At 37.8% G+C, this 27,843-nt stretch overlaps 1 protein-coding gene across 1 annotated transcript in view; it reads right to left on the minus strand.

Annotated features, from left to right (window-relative positions):
• Nucleotides 1–27,843, minus strand: part of ttc29 (tetratricopeptide repeat domain 29) — a 72,043-nt gene that overhangs the window by 34,177 nt on the left and 10,023 nt on the right. The window contains exons 4-6 of the mRNA XM_036551875.1: nucleotides 13,775–13,857; nucleotides 9,595–9,818; nucleotides 7,310–7,495 (exon numbers count right to left, since the gene is read on the minus strand). Of these exons, the coding sequence (XP_036407768.1) occupies nucleotides 7,310–7,495; nucleotides 9,595–9,818; nucleotides 13,775–13,857 (493 nt within the window). The remainder of the gene's footprint in view (nucleotides 1–7,309; nucleotides 7,496–9,594; nucleotides 9,819–13,774; nucleotides 13,858–27,843) is intronic.

Here is a 27,843-nt window from a genome sequence, read left to right on the forward strand (position 1 = left end):
ATACCGTGAGGACTGACCTCTGTGTGGTCACTGTTACCTGTGAGGTGCTAAATGGTGGGTGTTTGAATTGCTTTTTAGTGCATATTGTTGTTAACATACAAGTGAGTTAGCAAATGTCTCACCATGAAACACTTACCATTACGTGATATATTCTCTACTAAGTTAAATTTTACTCTATGGTCATGTTGCTTTTTAAAAAAAGAGATTATGCACATCATATGAAACAAAACAATTATATGAATACATCTATTTCGGTTTTATTTTGGCTTAATTTTGACTTTAAAATAACCAGAATGCTGAGGAAGACTGACGTTAAGCACTACTGGATTTTAGAATTGAGGGAACATTGACAAAATGATCGTTCCCAGTATACAGCGTGTGCATTATGTATTGAGTATGCTTCTACGTGTGTGTGTGTAGAGGGAAGCTGGGATATGTAGTGCCCAAAGATGCTCCTGCCAGGGAAAGTAATGCCAGAGCTATTCATGTCAACTCACGTCTGGGGTAAAATTCTCTGCGTCCGCCAGCTTTTATTGGGTAGGCTTGTATAATGGGTGCCAATTTTCAAGCTACATTATCCCAGTTGTGCTATAGCTCTTGCGGCCTTGATCGCACTGAGATGGAACGGGACTGTTCCTTTCAGGGGACCGTTTCTGTTTGGTCCACAGCGATATTAGTCCTGAAATGTATGACAGCACCACATATGTAATGTATGTGCAGAAAGCCACACTGTAGTCTGGCTGCAGAAGCCTGACTGGTGCAGTCTTTAGTAGAGAGCCTGTACATTGAGCTTCTTGAGCTGAAAGTGTACTAATATTGACCCCAACAAACAAAAACACTTCTACATACAAAAATACAAATTCTATGGGACACTTCATTCTCCTCATACAGAGATGTGAGTTTGAAGGAAGTTTGAAATAAAACTGCACAGTATCATCGGAAATTGACTTTTATAGCTTCAATTAAATGACATTCATTACATTTGATTTCAATGAAAACTGCATTTTAAATAGATAACTACAGCCATTTGTAAGATTTTAAAGATGTTTTACACATATATTTTAAGGCCTAAAAAGGCTTGCTGAATACTGGCTTAACTAGGAGTGCTTGGAGAAATATCTGCAGCGGCCTTTAAAAGCAAAACTGGATTCACAGAGTAACAGTGAACTGGAGAAATTGAAAATCTTACGGCAAACACATGCTAAGAGATGCAAGGCAGCGCGGATTGATGAAGTGAGGAATGGCTGTCTGTGAATAAGCCCGGCATAGTGGCAGTATTTCACCTTTTTGCATCACTTTCTCCTGCCTGTGTCATTGGTAGGGAGGCTCTTTTGTCACAAGTCGCAGGAGGCTTTCAACAACCTTAAATGAAAACCTGATGCGCTACGATACACTCAGCGAGATGTCCGCCACACCTTAAATTAAATTTAAATAATATACGTATATTCTATTTGGAATGTTTGCATTAAAAATATGTTTAAACACAAATGAGTGCAAGCGCACAGCCACCACTGCAGAGGGAAACAAATGTAATTCTCCCAGCCCCTATTTTGATGTCATTTTTGAGTCCATGAATATTTTATGAAATGGTCCAAACCGAAGCCATATAACATTCCTGCATTACTGATGCTTGTGCCCGTAAGCTACATTAGAGGCATGATTGAGTGCATTAAAATGAACCCATTCAGCACCGCATTGATTACGTGATGGAAACAGAGTTACCCCACTCAAACAAAACATCAGAAGATTCTGCGTTTTTGCATAAAAGGAGAACCAGGGAAAGCCGTTTGCATGCTCCCCCCCCCCTCTTCTCCTGTCTTTATTTCTTTTCTAAATGATGTGTACATTTAGCCCTGACATTAACAAGGTAGGATGTTAATTAGGTACAAAAATTGCTTCAGGTATTGTTCAGGTAATTTGAAATGTCAGAATTTGCAGAACGGGCCCAGTGACCTGCCCTTGCTCTACACCTCAGCAGTCTTGGGAGTAGCTAATTATTTCACTTCGTCTAGTCTCCAGATTTTTTTTTTTTTTGCCGGTAGAAATAAAAAGAAAAGGAATAATAATTGGAAATATTAATGAGAGAGGTATGATAAACAGAAAGAGGTGCTGCTGCAACGTGGAGGATCTGATTTGCTCCGTCTGGAAAGCTTTTAACCGCTATGTCTATGACCCAATGTACTCCATCCTCGCTATTTATCCCAGTCATTAGGCTGTCTCGACTTTCAGTGCACGCGTAGGTTGCTCATATTCCAACTTGTGAGGGGACTCCTCATCAGCTCTATGATGAAGACCTTCACTGAACAACTCTCAAGCCTTATCCTTGTTTACTCAATTTGCTAATATCAAACAAGTTAATCAAAGCATGAGGGACACTGCACAAGACCCTATACTGCCACACTATGGATTAATGCTTTTAATGAGGTGACTTTCCAACCCTGTGGACATTATTATGAAAGTGTCATTTTTGCGTATTCGTAGATACACAACAGAAGGATGAAAAACATTAGTATTATAAATTACATGCAGCTGGATGACTTTCCCAGACTAGTGCGACTTGAAGGTATGAATCTGACAATATATGACTACACCTGAACGGCACATGACTGTTTCCAAAGTGCTACAGGCAAGACTAAATGGCAGGAGACAACAAGACTGATTTCATCCTCATATGAGTACCAGAGATGAAATCCCAGACTTTGGTTTGGCTGCGATTATCAAGGTAGTTACCTCATGATATGACACAACAGAGTTTAACACTGCTATAAAATATCAGTATATCTGAATGATTGTATGACTCTTCGAATTCATTGGGATGGTACTGTAACTGGTAAGCTGCCTTATGTCACCATGATAGTGATTGGTATGTTTTTCCTCACTAAATGTTTCAGTGAAATATTGTAATCCTGTAAAAATTTTCACATTACAAAAATGAAATCATTCAGATATACCAAGCTTTCTTGGAAAGATTTTAATGAGGCAAAAAGAATCGACTTTGTAAAAATAATGAATAGTTTAAACCAGTTAAGAAAATTAAAGCGATAACAAAACGCATTAATGCAGTTGATCTTGCAGAGGTTCAGGTTAAAAATACAAAAAGGAATGGTGATGAGGTGTACAATACCACTCCGGCATAGCAGTGTAATTAACCTGAATATATTAATTCTTTAATAGACACTTTTAAATTATACATTTTCAATTTGCTTTTGACTATATATTGAGCTAAGACATACAACATGACCTAAAAGAACACGCATACCTGGTGCCTCAGAGCATGAATTATTATATGTAATTGATTGAATTTTTTAAAGACATTCTGCTATTCAGTGCAATAATAAACCCCTGTTGAATATTTTGCATGTATGATTTACAATTGCCTTTCTTTTATTCCATCCAAGTATTGAACTTTCTTAAGTTATTTTAATTACTTTCTCATTGCAAAACTACATTCTAAGGTAGTGAAAGTCTGTCAAAATATTAAAAAAGAGGTCATCTCTACTTTTTTATGTCATTAAAAAAAAACTTGTGTCGTGAAATGAATGCAAAAACTTCATTCTACTATTTGCATTTTAAGTACATATATCATAAATTACATATGCACATTGCGTATAAGTTTCAGTGTCGAACTGTATAGTAAAACTGTACAATCATGATTCATGTGTATAGATTGAAGCTTTGGAAACAGAATTTATTAATTGTGATGAGAATGATTTTTGCATGGAAAAGTTACTTGCTTGCTTTCTTGAACTAGCATCTCTCTAATAGGGCAGCCGGAGGTGCTCTACGAATATATTATCAGTAGCTTACCTCCAAACTTTTCTACTAGCCTGCAGTTGCTGGTCTTCAATAGACAACAAACATTAAAATGACATTTACAAACAAAATGAAACTATTAACACATATTTACAGACTCCTTAATCCATATAAGGGATATAAAGCCAACAGTTCCAAGTCAACATGTGAATTAACTGACAAAATATTTGGCCAGTTGTTTTTTTGTGGCTTTTTGCATTTAAAACCAGACAAAGACTTACTGTCTGGTTTGAAATAATCCCAGCATAGTATACTTCAGACTGAAAATATTCACTAAGGGATCATTACATTACTTTTACAATGACCAGCAGGACTGAAACTGACAGAGTGGTTTGGACCATCTTTATTGTAAGGCAGTTTTCCATGTAGTCAGGATTTTACCTGTTTTTAATGACATTTGTGTGTTAAATAGGTGCTACGCTATAAGTGCCATTTTTCAGTAATGTACAATCGACACTGTCAACGCCAGCAGCTTTGTTGATATGAAACTTTCATAACTGGGACTGCACAAACTCAGCTGTAGTATTGGAAAAGCTAAAAGCGTACATCACTCTTGCATAATTTTTTCAAACATAAGCCCATCAATAAAAATCAACCAAGTCTAGTTTTTAAGAGAGCTTAGTGCCATTACTTTAAAAAAAATGCACATTTAATGCCTGAATTATTTCATCAAATAGGTAAAAATTGTGTCTGCAATTGTAAAACTATTAAGACCAGCCTTAGTGTATCATCAAACACGAATACCTAATCAGAGCTTGAAACTAATTTTGAGTTTTTTTGGAAGAAGTCAATTATTTTTTGAACATGAATAAATGATGATCTTCGTCAAACAAAAATATTAACATATAGTCTCACCACTTTGAATCTTAACACTGCTTTCCAGTCTGGGAAAAACATTTGACCACTGGCAAGTTGATTTATGTTCACCATTTTAACATAGAAATTCCATCTCTGGCCATGTGCTTCCTAATAGACCATTCCCAGGTATTACAAGCACTCTCATATAGGTTTGAAGTGGGCAACAGTATGGTGTAGTGGTAAGGAGCATAACCCAAAGGGTGCTATTTTGATTCCCTGTTGGGGCACCGCTGTTGTGTCCCTGAGCAAGGTAATAACCAGAATTGCCTCAGTAAATGTCCAGTTGAATAAAGAGAAAACATTGCTATGAAGCTACAAAAGATTGTAGCCTATATAGGTTGCTCTGGATGAGACTGTCAGCCAAGCAACTAAATGTAAATGTATGAGTGCTAGGGTGTTGGTACATAGGTCCCCCCAGCACACAATACACCTTTGGTTTGTTGTAAGACACTCTCTATGTACGTTTTACATTAAATCAATTTCATTAAAACAAAGATGATGATACCCCATTACGCACAACCAGCCAAAAGTGAATAAGCTACTGATCCTTAAAAAAACTGCCTAACTTCTCCCTGTTTCCTAAGAACAAATGCTGTTTTGAGTTAAAAATTGCATAAAACAATGTAAGTCATGCAGGCCTGTGAATTACTTTAAGATAATTTAAAATGTAAGCTTTTCTTATATTTTGAATGTAAAAAGAGACAGGGATTGAAAGCACATTGGATGGGCAGAATTGGGGTTGTGAATTTACAGTAAATGGAGTTGTATAATCAACACCCAAACCATCCATAGTCCGGACATGTTTGTTGTCTTCCTGGCCAAGATGGACTAGTGTGACTATTGTTGTTTATTTTTCACCTTTATAATAATGGTTAATGGCTAAATGTATTTTTTTAAGCGAACATACCTTTTTTAGTACAAGGTGAGTGTAAGATATAGTTCGAAAATTACAATCTCGAAAATTAATTAGCCCGCTACACAACTATATTTGCTAAAAGTGCACTCATTTTTGATAGACATAGTTACCAGTATGGAAATGTAGCTAGCTAGCTATGATGAGACCGATTGTTCACCATTGGAAATGCTTCTCTGGGATATATCCTTGGAGTAGCTAACATGGTGGCCCTTATACTTCCCATACTGCCTCCTACATCCAGTAACAACATTAAAGTTGATTATACTATGTAATATTTTTGTGATATTCACTGTGTGAACAACAACAGAGCTAATAGTATATAATGTTTATTGACAGAGGAGAAAACATTTAAGTTGGAAAACATACAATGACATGAAAAAATAGCATATGTTGCTGTACAAAACTGTAGGAATACATGCTGATTTATTTGTCATGTGGGATATAAACTGAACCAAGAATGAAAAATTCAGATAGCAGCTAACATTCTTGCATGTTCTCATGTATATCAGATATTGACTGTACATCTTGGATACTCTCTTGTTCTATGTATTACTCTAGGCTCTCCTCTCTCCTCAAAAAGAAGTCCAATGGGATTCACTGAGCTTGTTCAAAAGAATAATTATTTTTGTTGTGTTTGAAAAGTCTATAGTATGCATGCTATCCATACCTACCAATAGAGGGCGTTATTGTACTTTTCATTACCTTTGGTAATGCTGGGAGTTTGGCGTTTGGTTAAAAATGGTCTTGTAACCAGTAGGTTACATGTTCAAATCATGGAAGGACACAGGTGGTACCTTTGAACAGTGTTCTCAACCTACACCTCTTCAGTAAGTATCTAATAGAAAACAATGTAAGCAGAATGCAAGATATGTTAGTGGATAAGGTCACCTGCTAAGAAAATACATAAGAAGAACATGCTGGCAATCTGATGCTATCTTCATTTACCATTTTCTATTGGTAGTAGCTTACAATATCTACAATGTGTTGTGTCCACAATACAACTGACCATTCACACAACGTTTTGTGTCTAAATATGTAAAGTTAAAACTGAAGTTCTGTAAAAGGATGACATCCATTTCATACTATACGAAAAAGACAACAGTCTCCCTCTGTTGACATCTCATGGATATTTTACAGCTCCAAAATACATCAGTCACAAAATGTAAACAGACATATATGGCAATCTGGTCACTTATGTCAGTAACTGATATTCAAGTCTTACATTTGCAAGAGGTGCTACAAACAGTTGAAATTGTATTAAATTACCTTGAAATGGGTCCAAATAACTTCACACATATGTGGAATTTAACTATTCAGCTTATGACAAAAGTACATGCTTTCAAAGTATATTTTATAAAGTGAGGGACATTACAAATACAGGTTTTTAGGATTAGTATTATGGGTTTGCTAACATAGTCCTTTAATGAAGGATAAAGCCAATAATAGCCAATAAATTTGGCTTTGAACCCCCCACCCCCTCAAAATTTGGTTAGTTACACCCCATCAAAATGGCTGTAACCCCCCACCTGCTGAAACAAAATGTTGTACGCTGAATATTAACATTATTCTCTATATGCTGATAGTGGCATTATTCTTTGGCTTGACAGCAATGACCATCAGAAATTGTGCTTTGCTTTGCTTCTTTCTAAATGGCAAATGGAGATGAGTCTTGGTCTAGCGTATTAAGGAAGTGATTTACGAAGCTGAGCATCTCGGCTTTACCTTGTTCCATGTAGACGTGTCCCAGGTTTGAATTAGCTTCCGCCTCTTTCCTCCCTCCATCTGTCTTCACCATGCGAGCGGAAACGAGGCTAGCTTCATAGAAGTGATAGGACAGCCACTTATCCTCTGGCTCCACAAAGTAACAGGCCAGCGCGACCTGGTTCTCATACACCTCCTCATACAGGCCTTCAATGAGAACAGCACAGATCTTACATGAACACTTTTACAAAATACAATAAAATAAATCTATATCTAAAATTTTGGAAGATTCTTAACCTTTTCTAAGGTCAATTCATTAATGCTATAATTTACCACATAAATTACATATAATTAAAAAGGTACTTTATATGAGTTTTGTAAATGTATTAATGTTTAGAATCAACCATGGCAAAGCTGTGATAACCTGCAATGCTCTTCGGAGCTGATGAAGGTTTTAACTTTCTATGGTACTAGGGTGCCTCTGGCTATATACCACTTCTGTTGTAAACATTCAACTAGTACAAATGCAACACCCTCCTACAGCAATCTTGGTGCAAGCAACCAACTAAAGTGAGAAATATGAACAGCTATTCCACCTGAGTAGTATCTGTATAAGTCAATGCAACATCAATACACTCTTTTCATACAGTATTTCTTTGTAGCCAACCATGATCTGAAACAATGAATTGACTGTCAATGTTAACTGAAGTACTACTTCTCTGAATTTACAGAGATTTATTTTATTTTAAAACACCAGAATAGGGCTGAAGTGACTATCAGCATAAACAGGCAGTACCTCCTTTGTGGTAACATGTTCTCCTAACCATGCATATGTGACTCTTTGCTAACACAATGAGAGAATTTAAGGTTTAGTTTTTTCAGACCCAAGGAGTAAATCATGACTTATGCTCGGTGAAACAATGCAGCTGCACTCACGGAGAGATGGGCTGTTTCTCTAAGCACAATGCATGTTTGGTTTGAGTTGGCCTGAGATCATGTTCAACTCAACAGCTAACTAAAACATTTCATGGTATTACTCATTCACTTAACAGATGCCTTTATCCGGTCTTGATCGTAGATCCTTACATTGTATACACTTCTGATTTATACAGCTGGACATTTACTAAATCAATAAAGCAACTGAGGGAAATTGCCTTCCTAAAGTGGGACAGCCACAGGACCATGACCACAGATTTGACTCTCCAACAACCTGGTCTCAAGTCCATTTCCCTAATCCTTCTCCACTCTGCTGCCCACATGTGGTCACAAGGGAAGGTCGTGGTGCATTCTACTATTTGTGAAACACTTTCAGCACACCAGTGAACTTTCATATAAGCTTTCACATGTTCATACGGTAAATCTGAATATCATGTGTCAAGTGATGAATGAAGCACTGTACTGTAGGTCATGAAGCCTTGTTTGAAGCCTGGATGGGATACGGCTGTTGTATCTGCAAATGCACACCTGTTAAGAGGTACTTTAACCCAAATGTTCCAGCTCAAATTTAGTCGAATGTACACCTAAGCATTACAAAAAGACCCTACGTAAGTGAATCTATAAAAATATGACAATAATAATATATAACATTTGTTTTTGGAGGTATTGTCCAACAAATGTAATCTTTCAATATTCATAGGTGTACCTCAGTCACTAAATAATGCTATCTCAAAGGATCAATACAAATCTAACCTAACCCCCCTATAAAAGTGCTTGTAAGCTGTCATAACCTTTTAAAATTGTTTCAAAAGTGCACAACAGAAAAATGCAACTGTGGCAATCACTATCAAGTTCCAAGAGCAACTGAAAGGACATCATTTCTCGAGTTATTAAATTTGTCCCACAGTAGCAAAGCTCTAACACTCACATGCAATAACACTGCATTTACAGTGACTTTAATATACTTCTGGTTACAAAAGTGGCCAGTTGAAATAACTATTGCCATATTTTTTATGTAATGGACACACTAGACAGCTCACAAATGATATATACACATGTGCACACACACACACACACACACACACACATACAAAACTGTTCTGTAAAGAGTTGCTGGACATGGAATTGATGGACCTCTATTTTTGTTATTAATGACAGGGAAAAATAAATTCATGTTAAGGCCTGCAATGTCATGAGAAACTCTAAAACCAGGTAACACACCGAGGGGGTTCAACCAGCATATCATTGTGGATTGATCACGGTAAAGTTTTTAATGTGCTAATTATAAGATAAAAAGCCGTGGATGAAATCGCTGCCAATATTTTTCCCCCTCCAGGCGCCTGCTGTGTACCCAGAATTCCCCAGTTTACCTGCTCGCTGGGCCGCCTCAGCCCTGGTCAGGAAGTGCTGAAGCTGATCCAGCTTATGGGGCTGCTCCTCCAGGGGCTGCTGCTGCCATATGGCTGACCCAGGCTCCGCCGCCTCCCTGGAGGCGTTCCACCGATGGATCAGAGCCAGGAACTCGCAGAAGGACCTGTGGTAACCCTTGCGCAGCATGTCGACGCTGACGCTGTGCTTATGAGAATTCCTGTAACTGGGAACACATTTGGGGAGGGGAGGGGGTGCAAAAGAGGTTAATTCTGAAATTGTGGTAGACATTAGTTCCAGCTGCTTTTGTACAAAGTGAGTGCACCTGCAGATGTGAACCATGGTGACATTTTTTTTTTTGACTATGCCTAAATTTGCATTATTTTTTTTTTTCTTTTAAGACAAATTTCACAAAAGGTCCAACTCTGACAAATGGAACATGCTGTCCTGACTCCTATACACCCCATCCCTGTGATAGCCCTACTGGAAAAGATGCCCTGTCTGTCCCTGCTAGAGCCACAATGCCACCTCTTGAGCTATGGAGCTTAAAATTCATACACTTTGGAGGCACAGCCTGTTCACACTGTGCCCAAAACAGACTCAGGCTGATGATATTCCCACATATAATGTACCTGGCCTATCAAATATTCTCTATGGAGTCTGCAGAAACACCATCATGGACATGCTAACAAGCCATACCTCTCTGTCCTCTTATTTACCTTTATGTATGTTTACTTAGTTGGTCATATGGGTCATGAGGAATTAAAGAAACACTCTAAATAAACAAATCCTTTGGAAATCGCAACACATGTACTCACAATCAGGAATACAACAAAAACTGTATTTTTAACAGAAAGGAAAGGACGATGGGCTTTTTGAAATACCATTAGCCTTCCATTACGTAGATTTAACTTTCAAATCAGAGACTTCCAACAGAATTCTCTGTCTTGCATTTGCATGTGAAAATGTTGCATTTTCTGTTTGCAAAGCTGCAATTATTTTTGTCAACATTGGGGCCAAGCCAGCAATATATTGTAAATAACAGTATATACTGTACACACTGTGCTTACTGATTCACCAAGAGCATCTTTAAATAAAGATAACTATCACACTTTGACCAAGATTTAATTGAATGAAATGTGCTTTCTTTTGCTGTTTGGATCACAAATTCAAGCAAGTGTTACACCCTTTCAATGTACACACTATAATAAATTTAGAGACTACTGGATCCAATGAAAATGTTCTCTGGTACAAACAAGTCAGACCTAGGTCAGTCAGCTTCACAATTTGAAAAACACTTAATTAACAATCATTTTCTAATTACGACAAGCTTGACAAAATGAGGGAAACTCAAAAGGAAAGTTTTGCCAGACCATAAATGGACACATTGTATTATTTGTATGGTTTGTGGGGACATCTATTGGTGAAATATGCAAACTACACTGTGACAAACCTCCTGTAAACTAGAAAAGGACAACACTGAGGAATTAAAAAATCAGAAACTAAACAAAACTATAGGCCAAAATACAACCCCTAGGAGTAACATAAACTGAAAAATGCTTGTCACCTCAATATATTCCCATGATAAATAAGAATGAAAGTGCTGAAATATATAAAAGGTGTAAAAATGTAGACAATGTTTATAAAAAGTTACACAACTAAAAAAAAAAAGATTTGCTTGTCAAAAATCAGTAGACATTATTCACCTGACATTCCACAGTGTAAAGTCAATTTTTGTCTATATGGTCAGCTTTTATCTATATGGTATGTTTTGTATTCTGACACAAGTAGAGCAAGAATCAGGATTACATAATGTACAATAATGTAAATTCAGACAAAATAAGACACTCCTCATGTTATGAAATGATATACATACAAAAAATATCACAGTCTCTATGCACAGGTCCTAAGCCAAGTCATAAGCTGATTATGGTCGTTTTACAACAATAATGTATGCATTGCCCTCCTCCACCTTCTGATGTCATCATAAATCCGCTTATTTAATAATCTAAATCTAATGATATTGTCCTCAAATTTCAGTCCTGTATGCTTTTAACCCAGAAATGAAAAATAATTCCAGTATAATACTACCTAACAAAATACTGATCAATCATGTATTAATTGAATCGCTTCTCAATTCTAGGCTGAATAGTTTACAGGATACACTCTTTCATAAGATACTGCTGTAGAGCCAGAGTGCTTATAATTTTTACTATAAACAAGATGTATTCAAAGCAATAACAATCATACAAAAAGGGCTTCAGGGAGCAAAAATCTTCTTGTACACTCACATTTGCTAAAATTAACACTGGACAACTGAAAGAACCAATTAGTATATAGCTTCAGTATAAATAATACCAGAATATCAGAATAACAAAACAACATTTGAATCACAGTATTAAGCCATCATGTCAGTTTAAATAAACTCCAAAAATAATCTGTCATAGCCAGTTCACCTTACATGGTTGTCACATAACATGAATAGTACAAAATGTAAATGTAATGTAAATGTGCTAAAGATGGACTGGTATCTTGTTTCTTGGGGCAACGGTTTTATTGCCATTCATTGGCAATACTTGCTTCGTATTCAGTAACATAATAGAAGAAAACACCAATTATAAATAAACAACAATTTAAAGATTAAACAATTTAAAGATTAAAAACCTTCTGAATCTTCTGAGCGCGGCAGTGTAGCATAGTGGTTAAGGAGCAGGGCTTGTAACCGAAAGGTTGCTGGTTCGATCCCCGCTGGGACACTGCTGCTGTACCCTTGGGCAAGGTACTTAACCCACAATTGCCTCAGTAAATATCCAGCTGTATAAATGGATAACATTGTAAAGAACTGTAACCTATGTAAGTCGCTTTGGATAAAAGCGTCTGCTAAATGAATAAATGTAAATGTAAATTCAGCGTTATGATCTCTGAAGTTTATAACACTGACTTGATTAATGACAATTAAGATTCAAAGACTGATGACATCAGTGACTGATAACAATGTGTTTTTATTTCACTTAAATTTCTCAATATCTGAATCGAAACAGTCTGGTCTCTGTTGCGCCTTCAAGACACTTTGCTGCACAGACACCTTGTCATGTCTGCTTCTCAATCTCCAGCGCTGTTACTAAATGGATTCACTATTAACTACTACAATGAAACAGCTATAGATGGCTTTTATTTTACTTGCAATACCTGCATTCAAGAAATGCAGCATCATAGTAATTACTATATATTGATAAAGGCTGTTAAAAAGATTGAGAACTGTAGTAACTGGCTTATAACAATATGGTTAGACTGTCTGATCAAACTCCTTTCTGGCTAGCATACGTGTTTCTACTGAATCACTGAATACTATGTTAAGTAAAGTGGTGAGGACACATCACCACACAATGCAGTAACTGACATTGCTGGTTGTGTTCAGAAATTATCACACTCCTTTCCTTCATGTGTTGGCAAGGTGGGAAAAGGATGAAGCATGAAGAAAAACCAAAGAAAATTGAAAGGTTAAAAAAAAGAGTTCGGAAAGACAGCACATTTGAAGCTGCTCTTCAATATTCAACTTTTCATTTCCACTTCCATTTCGCTCAACAGGTGCAGACGTTGTTACCATTAGTATGACTTAAGTGAAAAGATAAATTGTAATGTTATGCATTTTCACATTTCATCTGACTTGTACCTTTGAAAGCAAAGTGTATACAATAAAAGGAATAATTCATGATTTATCATTAAAAATGAAAGTTTCATTCCAGACTTAGGAAATCTCTCAACATTATACATACCAGATCCAAGATGTTGAGAAGTTTCCTAACCTCCTCTAGCTATATTGAGAGACATGAATATCAGGTTCCAGAACAGAGAAAAGCTGCTGGTATAGATAGGGGAGGACCACTTGTAATTAACATACGCTTTGAGCTAAACTTGGCCCGGTGTCTGGCTCTCTCACCCATGTAGGTTATAATGTACCATAATCTCTCAACCTGCATCACAGGTTAACCATGACTCCTTATTTACAGTGATTCAAGACTATAAAAACAGTGTACAACAGAATGTTGTACACAATGTTGTTAACTCGACAGGGTATATGGCAATTACCTTCAGATTGAAGTCAGAAATGCAAATATACAAGTGATTCAAATGAATAAACAACTTTAACTTGACTGCTGAAAGACACAGAAGACTACTTACAGTGCGACCTCATCTTTAGTGAGGCTGGTTTTCTTGCTTTTTTCTTTCACAGGACCACCTGATTCAGCTTCTTTGCCTCTACTCTGTGTCCTTAAAAAGAGGACATGCATTGACTACACCTATTTTCACATATTTTACACATATGGCATCAACATATATTACATGTAAGCTTTTTGGCTACTTGCTTTTTAAACTTAAACACGCAACCATAACCTATCTGCGACAAGATATGAGTGAAATCTCTTGAGAGAGCACAATTCACACAAGCTAAACTCCCAATTACAATGTTAGGCCTCCTTCCTAATGAACATAAGTGAGTAAACAAATGTTTTTTGAGAAACATTTTAAGAAAACGGGATTCATGAAATCAATTTGCTAGTCCTTAGAGCTGACAAAACCGATTCAGGTAATTACTGTAATCGCAAATTTCCTTCAATAACGTTAAGCAAGTATGTAGTTATGCTCTTGATATGTTTGAAAAAGAGCACTTTGATATTCTCTTGTACAAAGATTGCAGTCTTTCATGTCACAGTGACCCTATCATGCACAACTGTAAAAAGACTCCAGTGACCATCGCTTAATTTATTTTTATCTTAAAATACCTTAGCTTCTGAATGTGAAGACTGCAGGTTCACATTCAACGTGCACCCGCAGTGATCTCAGGTGACTTGTTTTGGCGTACATTATGCACAAAATATTTGACAGATGGTATTAATTACTATATTGTCTGTCGCCGAAAAGAAAACGATACTGTTTTTGAAGTAAACATAGCTCACCTGGATTTCGAATTCCCTTTTTCCTGAAAGCTAAAAAGTTTATCTAGATTGGTTATCTCAGGTAGCATTGGCACAACCTCCCTGGGCACAGCCGGTGTGTTCATTTTCCTGCAAACAGTATGCAGACAAGTAACATTTACATACGACACAAGTTTTTCTATATGGTCAGGGGCCATTTTTTAATTACACACTTAGTTAACTAACTTATAACGTTAGCAAACTAATCACTTACTAATCAGTGATTCATTTCCCATGTAACGTTACCTACCACAACAATCTCAAACAATTTTCACATGACAATGAATACATTACCTAGTTTAGAAAAACCTCAACCTACCTACTCCGAATATGCTTTTTTCCTTGGTAATCAAGGAGGAATGAAAATAAGAAGCCAGATTGCAGGGTAGCCTAGCTAAGTAACGTTAGGTTCTAACTTCACGGTAATCTAATTTAGCCATCCATTTAAGTATCTGTCTACATAAGTTAGCTCACGTTAAGGTAACCCGAGGTTGCCAGCGACCAAACGGGAAGAAAACTTAAACTAGTCAAAATGTGGCTAATTATGTCACAGCTACATAAAACAACCTTGCCTATATTAAACCTTGCCTATAGCTTAGCAGTCAGCTAAGTCAATGTTTACAGTCTCCTTGTTCTACACGCACTTGTTGTCCACACATAAGCCTGCTGGACGAAGAAGACGCCGTTGTTATAGCAACGCAACCAGCACGCCGCTGCTAGCACGCCAAGACTGAAATAGTTTGAAAATAGTCAGCTAAATTAGCTGGGAACTTTTCCCCATGCTCTGTGTAGCCAGTGAACAAGTCAAATGAGCAAGACGTTAAGGATTAACCAATTTTAGATAAATCTGGCTTTTTCCTGACGACTACTAGTAGCAGTGCATGTTTAAGAATTATTGAATGCAGTTAGTTAACGAAGATTTTGAAAGACGTCAGCTCAAACTAAAACCTGAATTTATTATTTTTTGTTTGTGAATCTTATATATTTCCAAATTCATATCTGAAGGTGAATTACTCATTTCAAATATTTGAAATCGGTGCAGTGTATTTCAGATACAGTTCAGGACATGGCTGTAGCTATGTATTTACGCCGTCAGCTGCGTTCCCTAAAGCGAAGAATTCCTTGAACCCATCCTGTATGAAGAGCATGCCCGCCACACCGCTCTCCCTTAAAAATTATATGTCCTCTCACCTGCTCTCTCTGGTAATCACTCTTAGCAATGATGCACAAATTCATTTATCCTCAATTCCAGTGCAGATTCCTTATTCTTGCCTTCTTTACGTCATCTCTTCGATGGCTCTGTGTTGTCACAGAACAGTCCGATTTGTGTCCAATTAAAAAATATTTTAAAAATTTCCCCAGCATCCCACTTCTCTGTTTATGCAGGCTGAACATCCAATGTTATCTATTTGCACATTTTATTTTACCTTTTTCAAATTTGCATTATGACTATTTCCCCAGCAATTTAATTTTTTAAACCAACACTTGGCCCATGAATCAATATAAATGATATGACTGAAGGTCAAAAGCACCTGCTGACAGGCCAAGCTAAGCCCTGTTCCTGTTCTTTTGAGTGCTGTGTTAATGCATGAACATTTGGAGGAACACATTTAAATAACCTCTTTTTACTTGCACACCATTTTTCATTTTTATTACTGAATGACAAACTCATGATGATGTGTTAGAATCTCCAGTCATTCAGCAAAGTCTATGTCCATGATTGTCTGGAGAAAGTTGCATTTGTAATACTGCAATGATTTGCACATCATTTGCAAGAGTTCAAAAGACCTGTAATATTTTCAGTTCAGCATAAAACAATGATCATACATTTTAATGCTCTGATTCTTTTGTAATTGAGATTCATTTTGCAGAGACTAAATTAATTTGAATAGCATAATCTGTGAATACATATTAATTAACCCCGTATTTACATCTGCCGCACTGTTCAGATATAGTTATTGCCATATTCAAACTTACCTGAAAGGCAGACCTAAGTATCTTGGGAATTACTGGAAGAAATATCTCAGTTGTTCCAAACACAATCTTAATTGGACTGCCATTAATAGACATGCCAAAGGAATTCCAAATGGCAAAGGAAAATGTACAGATGTTAACCTACATATAGCTTATAATAGCAATATGCCCATGTGCCAAAGCAAATTATGTAAAATGATGTCCAGTGCGATCCACAAAATTAAGGAAAGATTTGTGGTTTGTGCTCCCCAAGGCTAGTATTTAATTGTAATTATTTCAGAGGTACAGGTTTCATATTTGGAAATTTTCTGTCTGTAAGATCTGCAAAAGATATTAAAGCACTTCTTTTAAATGAACAAATGGGCACCATCCCATTTACATTTGCACTATACGTACACACACACACACACACACACATTAATAGATCTTTAAATATTAATACTGTCCATGTTTAGATTGTAGTTAAAAACACAAAGTATTTTAAGAGATACAAGGTTACCCTGATATAGGATAAATTTGTCAAAAGAATTCCTGAAATATTTGACCAAAACTATAAAAAATAGGTAAATGGATTAGTCAGCATTACACAAATTTATGCTACTTTTTGTTTTCATAGCAAGGGTAATGAAGTTTGTTAAACTGTTTTGGGTGCTCATCTCCGCCATCAATGGGAACAGCTGTGAAAGAGATTTTTTAAGAGTGAATCAAGTTAATAAAATGTAGATGAAAGAGACACTAGTAATCCAGTATATTTAAAAAAAGTGCCCTGGGGTGTCTGCAACTGGTAATCACAGTCCCTGATGTTAATCAATTATTTCTTATCTATGAGGTTTCCATCCTGAGTTATAGAAAAAGCTTCAGAAGCCTCTTTTTTAACATATCATGAATTTTATAAGGCTTGGCCCAGCAGTGCCTATGTGAGACTCTCTCCATGGGAAGAGTTGTTTCTAGGGTACTCTCAGCAGTTCATTTGCATTTGAATTCTGGTGGACCAATCAGGTTTTGACATAGTCTTATAATTTTACAGTCAGAGACCATTTACAACATACTATAGAGAATCTTTGATATTGCAACACACACCTGCTGCTTTCCTGCTAAATATGCAAGGCAGAGGGTAAAATGTACTGACAAGAAAAGGAAAAAAAGCCAAAATGAAAGATTTTGTATTCAGAAGTATAATTAACCAACATAACAAGTACAATAAATTACTCATGATTATTTTTCCATGTATTTATTCAAAATTGCAATCCATCTGTAAACAAATATCTGTACAAATAACGTCTGTTATTTCTGCAACCATTGAACATGGTGGTGCAGTTACTCATAAATATATTAAGATGTTATTATTTTTTCCAAATTAAAACCATATGACAATAGCTTTGAGAATACCGGAAAGCCACACAAACTGGTGTTCTATAGTGTGTTGTAACATTCTTTATATATTATCCTCTTCTTCAGGTTAACACCCTACCCTAGACATATTCAAATGCAGTTTTTTTTTTTTTGATTGAGGCCTCCTTAAAGTATGACTTAAAAAGATGGCCACATAGTTAGCTAATTCACACTCTGATGGAACCAAGGTAACTTGTGTCTTAAAAAGAGACAAATGTTAGACACAACTGGAATCAAAATGTAACATTTCTCTCAGTATCAAAACAAGGCTACATCACCATGGACAAAAATTTGTGCATTTATGAATTATAATTTCTAATGGTCAGAGAAGTCTTATGGAGTCAAAAACCCTTTTTCAGACATGGACGTACTGCTTGTACCCTGACGTGTTTCGTTGGCTCTGTCCTGTGGGGGATTGTGCCAGAGCATATATCTGAACGGCCTATCGGCCTGGCGGCTGCATAGGGCACGGAGCCACCAGTGCCAGACTGCCTGGTAGACAAGGCCAGGCAGGTGGAGGCACAAGAGGAAGTGGGCAAGACCCAGCAGTTAAAACAAAGAGCAACAAGAAAAGAAGTGCTCAGGTTTGACCGTGCTCCTTGCCATCAGTGGACAATTAGCAGTTGCTAATCGTAAACCGTGACAGCGCAGCAAAGACAGACCTCCTCTCTCATTTCTGTTCCCATGCAGCCTCGGTAGGTGCAACCCAGAGGACCTGCAGCTGCACCACCTTTTATTTTTGTATGTGGGTTGAATGGTGCAACATGGAATGTATGTGGATTAATACACCCAGAGGTTTAGTTGAACATATAGGCAAACACATATTCAGAGACGTGGTACAATTACTGTTTTACTGAGGCATTATCAGAAGCTATTAAATGACACAGTTGTCATTCCACATTTAAATGCCAGACATAAATAAACAAATATCACTTCTACAGTACAGCCCCTCAAACCAACCACGCTACACCACACACCCACACACACACACACAAAGTACAAATTTCAAACAGCATTTTTATGTTTCTCCTCAATGTCCTCATTTTGCACCTCTCTCTGAATCACCTCCCTTCCCCTCACACCTGCATCACACCCTGGTTGACCACTCACACAGTTGTACTGACTTTGTTTTTTTTTTTATATATAGCCTATCCTCTTCAATTATTCAATTGCAAAGTGTCTAATTGAAGTTACCAATTAGCCTAGTTATTCTAACAGGGAACAGTGGAGATAATCAAGCTCCAATGAAAATGCATGCAGATGCAGAAGAAAGGCTTGCCACCTCTGTGACAAAAGCTGAACTGTGTAGCATCTTCACAATGTTCAAGAGTAAGCTTAAGGCTTAAGTCATTACTAAATCTTAAGTCATCTCAAAGAAATCCAGTCTTACTTTTGTCCATGAGCTATCATGATGGTGCAGTTGCTTTGTAATCTTGTAATGCTTTGTAAATTTCTTTACTTCACATAGTACTCAAAGTTTTGTATTACTCTAAATAAATGTGCAGTACATCTAATCATTCTCTTATGCCATCAGTAAACCTATGGACCTTAGATTATAGAAGGAAATATCAGAGTGAGAAATTATGTCTGCGTGTCTCAGTGTCTCTTCGTCTTCGAAAAGTCATCTTTCATTAAATATATTGTGGAAGAGGAGAAAAAAAATCTAATTAATTATGAGCAGTGTTTCATTGAATATTTTCATGAATATATCAAAAGGTAACATTGCAGGACTACAGGGTTATCTACTACAGGTCACAACACACTGTTACAACTGTCAAACAGCTAGCAAGAGCCCCTGCACTTTCAACCTCCACAGTGCACCTGTGGAAAAAAAATACTGCCTAATAAGGAAATGGCCAGATTCTGTTTTGCTACGGTCATCTTAAGTTTAACTAACACCTTTACGATTCAGTAACACCTTTCAATTTAAGAAACACTTTTAAGCACATTTTAAGTACTCACTGATTCATTACTGATTGTTACAGAAATTAACAATACAAAACATTCCTGGAGCCTTAAAAAATGTCAGGACATGTATACAGACAGGCATGGGTGAAATGATACTTAGAGATGACTTATGACACAGCTGAGCCTGGGCTGTTAGACTCAACCTGCACTCAAGGAGGGCACCTTACTGACTTACCTTACTCCAGTCAGGAGCCCAATGATGCCATGTTTTTGAGTGGTTTACCACAGTATATTCTGACAATTGCCTGTCTAAATGTATTTGCTCACTTATCCTGACCAATACCATTACAGGCACAAAACCCTGTCAAACTGTGCAGTCCATGATCCAGAATAACGAGGGGCACATTGTGATGTGCGTAAGTGGTGAGTCACTCAGGCGACAGGCAGCCAGAAGCATTTACCAAAAGCATTGAGCTGAGTTGAGTTTTCTTTTCTTTTTATGTGTTAGAACCAGTTTTCTGGGACTAAATGCAGTAACCAATGCGGCTCACACGTGATTAAGTTCCTGCGTTTAAAACGAACCTAATTGTCATTTAATTACACAAGCGCATACAAATTAATTTAGTAATTTGCCATTAGATTATGGATCACCCTTCCTTTTTCAATTAGGGAGAGCAATGTGTATTTACATAAGTATAACAAGCATGCATTATTAATCATGATTAATCCACAGCCCTCCACTGGTCTCTTGACCACCTGTTGGGGACACTTTAAATATTTCAAATCTTTTTTTCTTTATCATTTTTTCCCACTCCTCTGTGCTTCTTTGATTTTTTTTTTGTCCCACACCCTTCCTTTTTGTTATACTCTCTGGAATGTACTTGGAATAATCCTCCACTTCACTTTCATGATGGAAACTTTGCATTTGAACGGATATTTTTTTTCCTTCAGTGCGAAATACCATCTTTATTAAAAGTATATGGGAAAGCGGCATAAATCTGCAGTAACCACGTGTAAAGCCGGAGTCTCCGAGAGACTGATTAGCATCCGGAGCCTGCACAGGTTCTCCCTGTAATTAGAGGATGTGCTGGTTTGCAGCCATGACTGCTTTGGCCTTGATGCCATTTCCCAGGGCAGGGCGCAATTATCACAGCCTACATTACAGCACTCTCTGCCTCCAGCCAGTCAAGATCCTTTCATATGAAAGGTCTATTAATTTCCTACAATCTTGTCACAAGGTTGGACGCAGCATGCATAACCAGTAATGTGGGATAGTTCATCTCGGAAAATATTCAGCATAATAATAATAATAATAATAATAATAATAATATTACAGTCATAATCATAATCAAAACATACTGGGATTAAAATTGAATGCTTTATTATGAAACATTCACATTTTCTACAATAACATCATATTTAATTTATGCAAATCCATTAAAAACACTTTAGACCATGTTTTAATTACAGCCTATTACCCAGAGGCACTTTTTTGCATTGTTATTCTTCATTCTTTTTTCTTTTTCCCTTTTGTCAGCTTTTTTTTCATAATTGCCTATAGCGTTCACTCTTTAACTTACAAACACTGAGCATTTCCTGCATAATAACTGGACTTGGTCACGACGTGATGGAAGGCCTAGTATGGATTTCTGCCATCACACAGATCCTATTTAGTACCACCATACATCTAATTAAACAAGAACCAAGGAGGAACTGTTTGATGGCTGTGACTACTTTGCTGATGTTTTTGCCCTCAGTGCACTTAACTGCCAAGGGAGTCACTCAGTGAATGAATGAGTGAGTGAATGAACGAGTCAGTCAAAGAGAGCAAGTCAGTAATGGAGGCGCCATTTGAATGGCTGCTTCTCCCAGTGGCAGGCCAGGAAAGAGCACGGTCGACTGATCGAAAGTCTCATCATCAGACCGCGACACCGCTGATTCCTCAGATGGCGGCTGTGAAATTTATGAGCGCGTGTCCTTTCACCTCCGTGCCTGCAACCCGAAACGCAAAATGTCAGAAGAGCCACGGTGACAATTTCAATTTACCTCAGGAAGCCGTTTCCATTCCGTGGCCCGGGGCCATATCGCAGTGCTCCTGAATGTGCCCGCTTTACCCGCCTGACTGCGTCGCCTGAGATTCACACTTAAGCAAAACTGTGATGTTGAACACAAATTGTCTTAAGCCATTTGATAGATCCTATCAATCTGACAACTAAGCCTCCCTGTGTTTTTCTACAGAGATGCTACAAAGAGTTGTGACAATACTGAAAAAGCATATCCTTGTGAGACAAAGCATAAAGACCTGTATCACCTGAAAGCACAGCATCACCAGTACCTGTGTGCTATGCAATAAATGAATACATGATGAATACAGTCTGGAGTTTACTTGGGCATTAATAAATATCAATGATAAATATTTTCATCTGAACATGGCATATAACCAGCTATGAGTTCCCAGAGTTTGGGCTAAATACATATTTTACAAACTGGAAGACTAAGAAACAGGAGAAAGCAATACCTTAATGTTACTTTGTCACTTTGTCCACCCTTCTTCAGTTCTTAGTAAACTGAAATCAATATGATAAATGTTCACTGTTCATGTCCACCTACTGAGGTGATAACTGCTTAACACTTGGTCAAAAAGCTGATAATTAAGGGGACTGAAAGGCCAGTGTACACAAGTCATATGCTGATTTAGTACTGTACAGTGGGATAATCTGCAACACATGAGTCTGACAGACATAGTTGACCAGGAACACAAATCACTACTGCTGTGGATTGCTTCCACAATGATTGCAATAATGTCTGTACTTTTAGATGATGTCATAGGCAATCAGCAATAATACATATAACTTTGATGGGTTGATTTTTTCCCAGTATTGATTTAAAATCATTGTTTTCCGTGGTCATGCTACCAAGTGACCAGTTCAGTAAAGCAACTAAGAAATTCATGGCTATGGAAAACTGACAAAAAAAGATGCTAAGTCAATTCAATCTTTATTTGGATGTCACAAAGCATGAGGCTCAAAAGAATAAATGATGAAACCTTATTTGATTTGTAATCTTAGAAAAGGTGGGAAAGTTGAATTATGCCTTTGGGCTCTACTTGAAATGCAAAACAACACATGGCACGGTTTTTACATTGTTGTGTTCAATTGCTTAAGATAACTGAGACATGTTTAAGGCATGAGTCATAGTAAACTGTATGTTTTGCATGTCAGAGTAAAATATCCTTTTTTATTGAATTAGTATTGCTGAAATGAAAGGTTGGAACCCTAAACCTTGAGGCTAATTGAAAGGTAGCTTGAAAAACTGATGGTTCTTGACACACAACTACTGGAGCATTCCTTTTGTGTGCAAACTTAAAACACATAACAAAAATTACATTACAAACCAGTAATACATAGGCATGTGCCAAGTTTTGGTTCCACACAAACACATGAGTTAATTAGAAAAATAAAATGGCCACATGAAACGAATATCATGATTATTTAATTCCAAAAATATATTCCATCCATGCTGAAATCTGCATTTTAGTACCCGTTGCATCTACCAACCACAACGTCCGTTTTTAATTTTCATTTCTATTACTATTTTCAGATGTATTTGATTGTTTCCAAAGAGGATAAGGATACAAACAAGGCTATATTCTTTCAACATTCAATTATTACAGTTGGATTAGAGGATAAAAGCAATCTATTTAAGTTATTTATCTGAAGTGATTATATTTAAAAATGTGAGAATTTGAAAAAAATAATAAAGATAAGCGGTTTTGACTATATGACTGTATGTCTGACTCTACGTGTACCATATACACTCACATACATCTCCTTTTTCGTGGAAAAAAAGATCAGAATCCTTTTTTTCTTCTGAATTAATATCTTTCTCTTGTTTCTCCTGTTGTCTTGCCTAGAGACTTAGAATGAAAGGAAATATGTGGAATCTGCTGGGGGAGGAGGTCCTAGAGACAGGAGAAAATGAGAACCATTGATGGTGTGGAATTACCATAAAAGTACAATCAGGTTCATAGTTTAAAGGGAATGTGTAAGTAGCCTATGAGGTTTGATTTAACAGTCTGATCAAGCCCAATATGTCTCATTCAGAGAATAATGATTTTTTTGCCTAATTTCTCCTTGTTTCTTTCTTGTGCATACTGTGGAATTGCAGGTGATGAATAAACCAGTTTGCATTGTCCTCCATGAGTATTTCAGAATAGGAATCTCCTTTTTTGGTAGCTCATAATTGAGGTAAACAGAATCCCAACTGCAGATGCAGGAAATCATTAAAAGCTAGATGGACTTATGCCAGAGAGACACGAATCTCTATGTTCACAGAAGGTGTGATGGTCACTTTAAAAAAGTTTTCTTTTTCTACTATTTGCACAGTACCACATACAATAAAACTATGATTTTGGAAAAGATTGTCAGTCACTAATAAATCTTTGTATTACCAAACAAATGAGAATATTGAAATCTAGCATGTTTTTTATATGCTCAGAGTATGTAGCAAGTATGAAGAAATCGTTGGTCTTAGAGAGTAAGCATAAAAAAAATGTTGATACCTTCTCACACCTGGGTAGGTGATGGACAAACACAGGGAGACAAAGGCTGATGTCAACGCCAGCATCAGGAATGCAGGAGCAGCCTTCACCCTGATGGATAGAGTAGAGGATCTCAACAACGCAGGCAGCTCAAATATCACTGCTGCGCTCACAAAAGTTGTCATCCTCAGCATTAGTCTCAAGCCTGTCCTCTCAGATCGATCTATACATGGATTTATGGATTTATTTAAAATATGTATGGAGACACAAGGAGCAGCAAGAACATCCATCAAGGTGATTCACAGACCTACATCTAGCCTGAAGACTGTCAGTAATCACACCCTGTGGCAGAAAACCAAAGCACTTCCAGAAGAAGAGTAGACACTAAAGAGAAGATCGGGATGAATCTGACACGTGCTGAGAGGGTTGGCCTCTAACATCTAACAGTCCCTGACCTGAGGTCCTCAAGGAAACAGAAAGGAGGCCAAGGAATGCCTGTAGAGAGAGGCCTAATGCAAGCAGGGCACATTTTCAGGGAACTAGAGAAGACCACCCAAGATATGGGAAGAGCTGTGGACAACCTATGCCCCACCAAGGGGAAAGACAGAACCGCTCTCTCAATGGATAAGACTCTAATCATATAAAGGCACCAAGAAAAATTCTGGAAAACCTGTAACTGAATCAATGTGTGGTTTATGCACGGTGGTAATTCCGCTGTTTTGGAAATACAGCGTTAAGCCAGGCAGCCGAAATGAAGCGAGGGGAGAGGTAACAGAGGCCTACTCCACAGACTCCACTTCAGCGTGGCCTGACCGGTCAGCACTGCTCAGCACTCACACTCTCATTGGTTGTTTTCTCCCACTTCCAGACCAGTGTGGGCACATCAGATTCAGCTGCGGCTGCTCCTTGCAAATACCACAAGCAGTGAAAATAAACTTTCGAAAAGTATGGCGTCAATTGAATTTATGACCCAACTGATTTTTGTGTTTTTTTTTTTTTTTTTAAGAAAAAAGAGAGGATCTTCCAGGACGTGCGTTTTGGCTGCCAGCTATTATTATTTAATGTCCAGTGTTTGTGGGAAGGTGCCTCACCAATTATTTTCAGGTAGATGCAGGGATGTAGAATGACTCGAAGCATCAGGTTTTTTTTCCAGTTGATGCCTTAGGTAAGAGGAGAATGGCCAGAGGCAACGGCAGGCTCCCTCGAGGTTCCAGGGGCCTCATAAACCACAAAACTGACATCTCTGATCCATTACCTGTGCTAACTAGACCTTTACAAACCTTGGCAGTCTACTAAGCTTTTTTACATTTTGTTTTTATTTTAGAGGATATGGATTTTGTTGGGGGGGGGGTTAATACATAATCATGCGCAGAATCACGCGTCTATCGTGTGGATGAATCCGAATTAAAACTGAAAAAGGATGGTGTGGTGAATTTCCTCCAGTCTGCTGCATATTCCATCTGTAGAGTGACTAGTAGTGTGTTCATACATGTGACTGTGTTTGCATGCTTGCATGCATGCATGCGTGTGTGAAGTTGTGTGTGTGCATGTGTATGAGTGCGTAAGTGTCACATTGAAATGTGTCCGCATATCTGTGTGTGTGTGTGTGTGTGTGTGTGTGTGTGGGTGTAAGAGAGAAATTGTTTGTGCCTGTGTAAATGTGTCTCTGTGTCTGTGTGTGTGTTTTGGTGGGCGCTGGGGGGGGGGGGGGGGTCACTCTGAGTTTGCAGTAAGGAAATAAGCATGCAGGCCTGGTTGCCGTGGCACCGTCTCCCCGGCGATCGCCTTGCAGGATGCCTCCAGGACAGCTCCCACACTCGCACGGACGCTCCAGTCAGTTTGTCCCCAGAGCGCAACAAAGTCACCGCTTAGAGCCCTGTCACCTCCACTTACACCAGAGCTTAGCAAATTACACCGCGCCAGCTCTCCGGAATTCTTCACAAGGCCGGCTCCACTCTAGACCTGCATTCTGTGTTTGGAAGTATATGCAATGCTCTGAAATGCAGCTCTGATGGAGTCTCACCCAGCCGTATGCATGCTCTTTTCACAGAGGCACTCAAATGGTAAATGCATCATTTAACCTGCCTGTGGAAAGCGTTTCCCCTACACTCGTCTAAAATCCATATGATGCAGCAGTGTAAGATTTGTTTGGAAATGTTTAGTTTTCTGCACCTTTGGCAGGTCATTTTATTCACTCCTGCAGTCCTTATTTTAAATAGGTAATAACACCTGTATTATATATATCTTGTATCTGAGGACAGTTTGAAGTCATACGAAGGCTTGTTTAAAGAGAAATTGGAAATAGACTGCTAGTCTTGGGTTAGAATTTGACTTGGGCATTGAAGCTTTCGATCATTTTGTTTCACTCAAGCAGAAACCAAATGGGTAACTGGGACCCGATCTGTGATGGATATATATCTTCCTTAACAATTCAAAGACACCCCCAATCAAAGCTGAATGTGTTTCTTTCGAAATCAATATTTACAAGGTCATAGTTTTGTCTGGGACCCCCGATGTCTTTAGAGAATGTTTACTGATTCAAAAGGCTTGGTAGTGAGAGCAAACTGAGGGCTATGAAAGAATGACAACAAGATCTATTGCTGTCTTCAAGAGGCCTGTAATGTTGGGTAATGGCTAATGCTGATGATAATGTTTTACAACATCTGTCTACCATCACTTTCAGCTGTCACCTGTGCATGAGCTGTCTCTGATAGGCGTGATTCTATGCATTGAATAAATGAAAAAATGCTGAGAGGATTGTTTTTACTGGCACACTGGAAGAAATACTGAGCAGAATATAGCATTTAGAATTTCATCTAATGTCAAAATTCAGTCCAAATGAAGACCATGACCACATGAAATAAGACAGAAACCACTTGTCTTACAAGTAATATCAGAAGAAGTCAAGAGGTGTATTGACAGTATTTAATGGCATTTCACATATGCTTGTAGTACACAAGTTTCCTGCTATGATCTGTTTTCAGCTGAACTTTACTTTCAGGTGAGGTAGACCATTTCCTCTGTTCCAGAAGCTTATTGTATAAGTATGATCACATGATCAATAATCTGTGTGAAATGTTTATCTTCTTATTATCTAATGCATTGAACAAACGTCTGTCATGTATGCAGTGCTGTCAATGGTGATGTTAAACAATAAGCTATGGTTTCACAAAAAAAAAAAAAAACAATGACAATGACATTAGATGTCCAATCCACAGAGTCGTCTGTAATAGTCAATAGTGTAGGTCATAAGTAAATATTTGAGATAAAGCCAGAATTGTACAGCTGCATGAGGTTTATTGATAATGAGCGGATGTTTAGTAAGAGGAGGGAAATGGCACGTGCAGAATGGGCTGGCGGCACCGTCTGCCAGGGAATGGAGAAACAGAAGAGCCGTCACAGTGGGCGCATGCTACTACCGCACTGCTAAGCGATTCTGCTCAGGGTTCAGCATGAGCAGC

The sequence above is a fragment of the Megalops cyprinoides genome, chromosome 18 (assembly GCF_013368585.1).
Source record: "Megalops cyprinoides isolate fMegCyp1 chromosome 18, fMegCyp1.pri, whole genome shotgun sequence".
Classification (NCBI taxonomy): Eukaryota; Metazoa; Chordata; class Actinopteri; order Elopiformes; family Megalopidae; genus Megalops; species Megalops cyprinoides.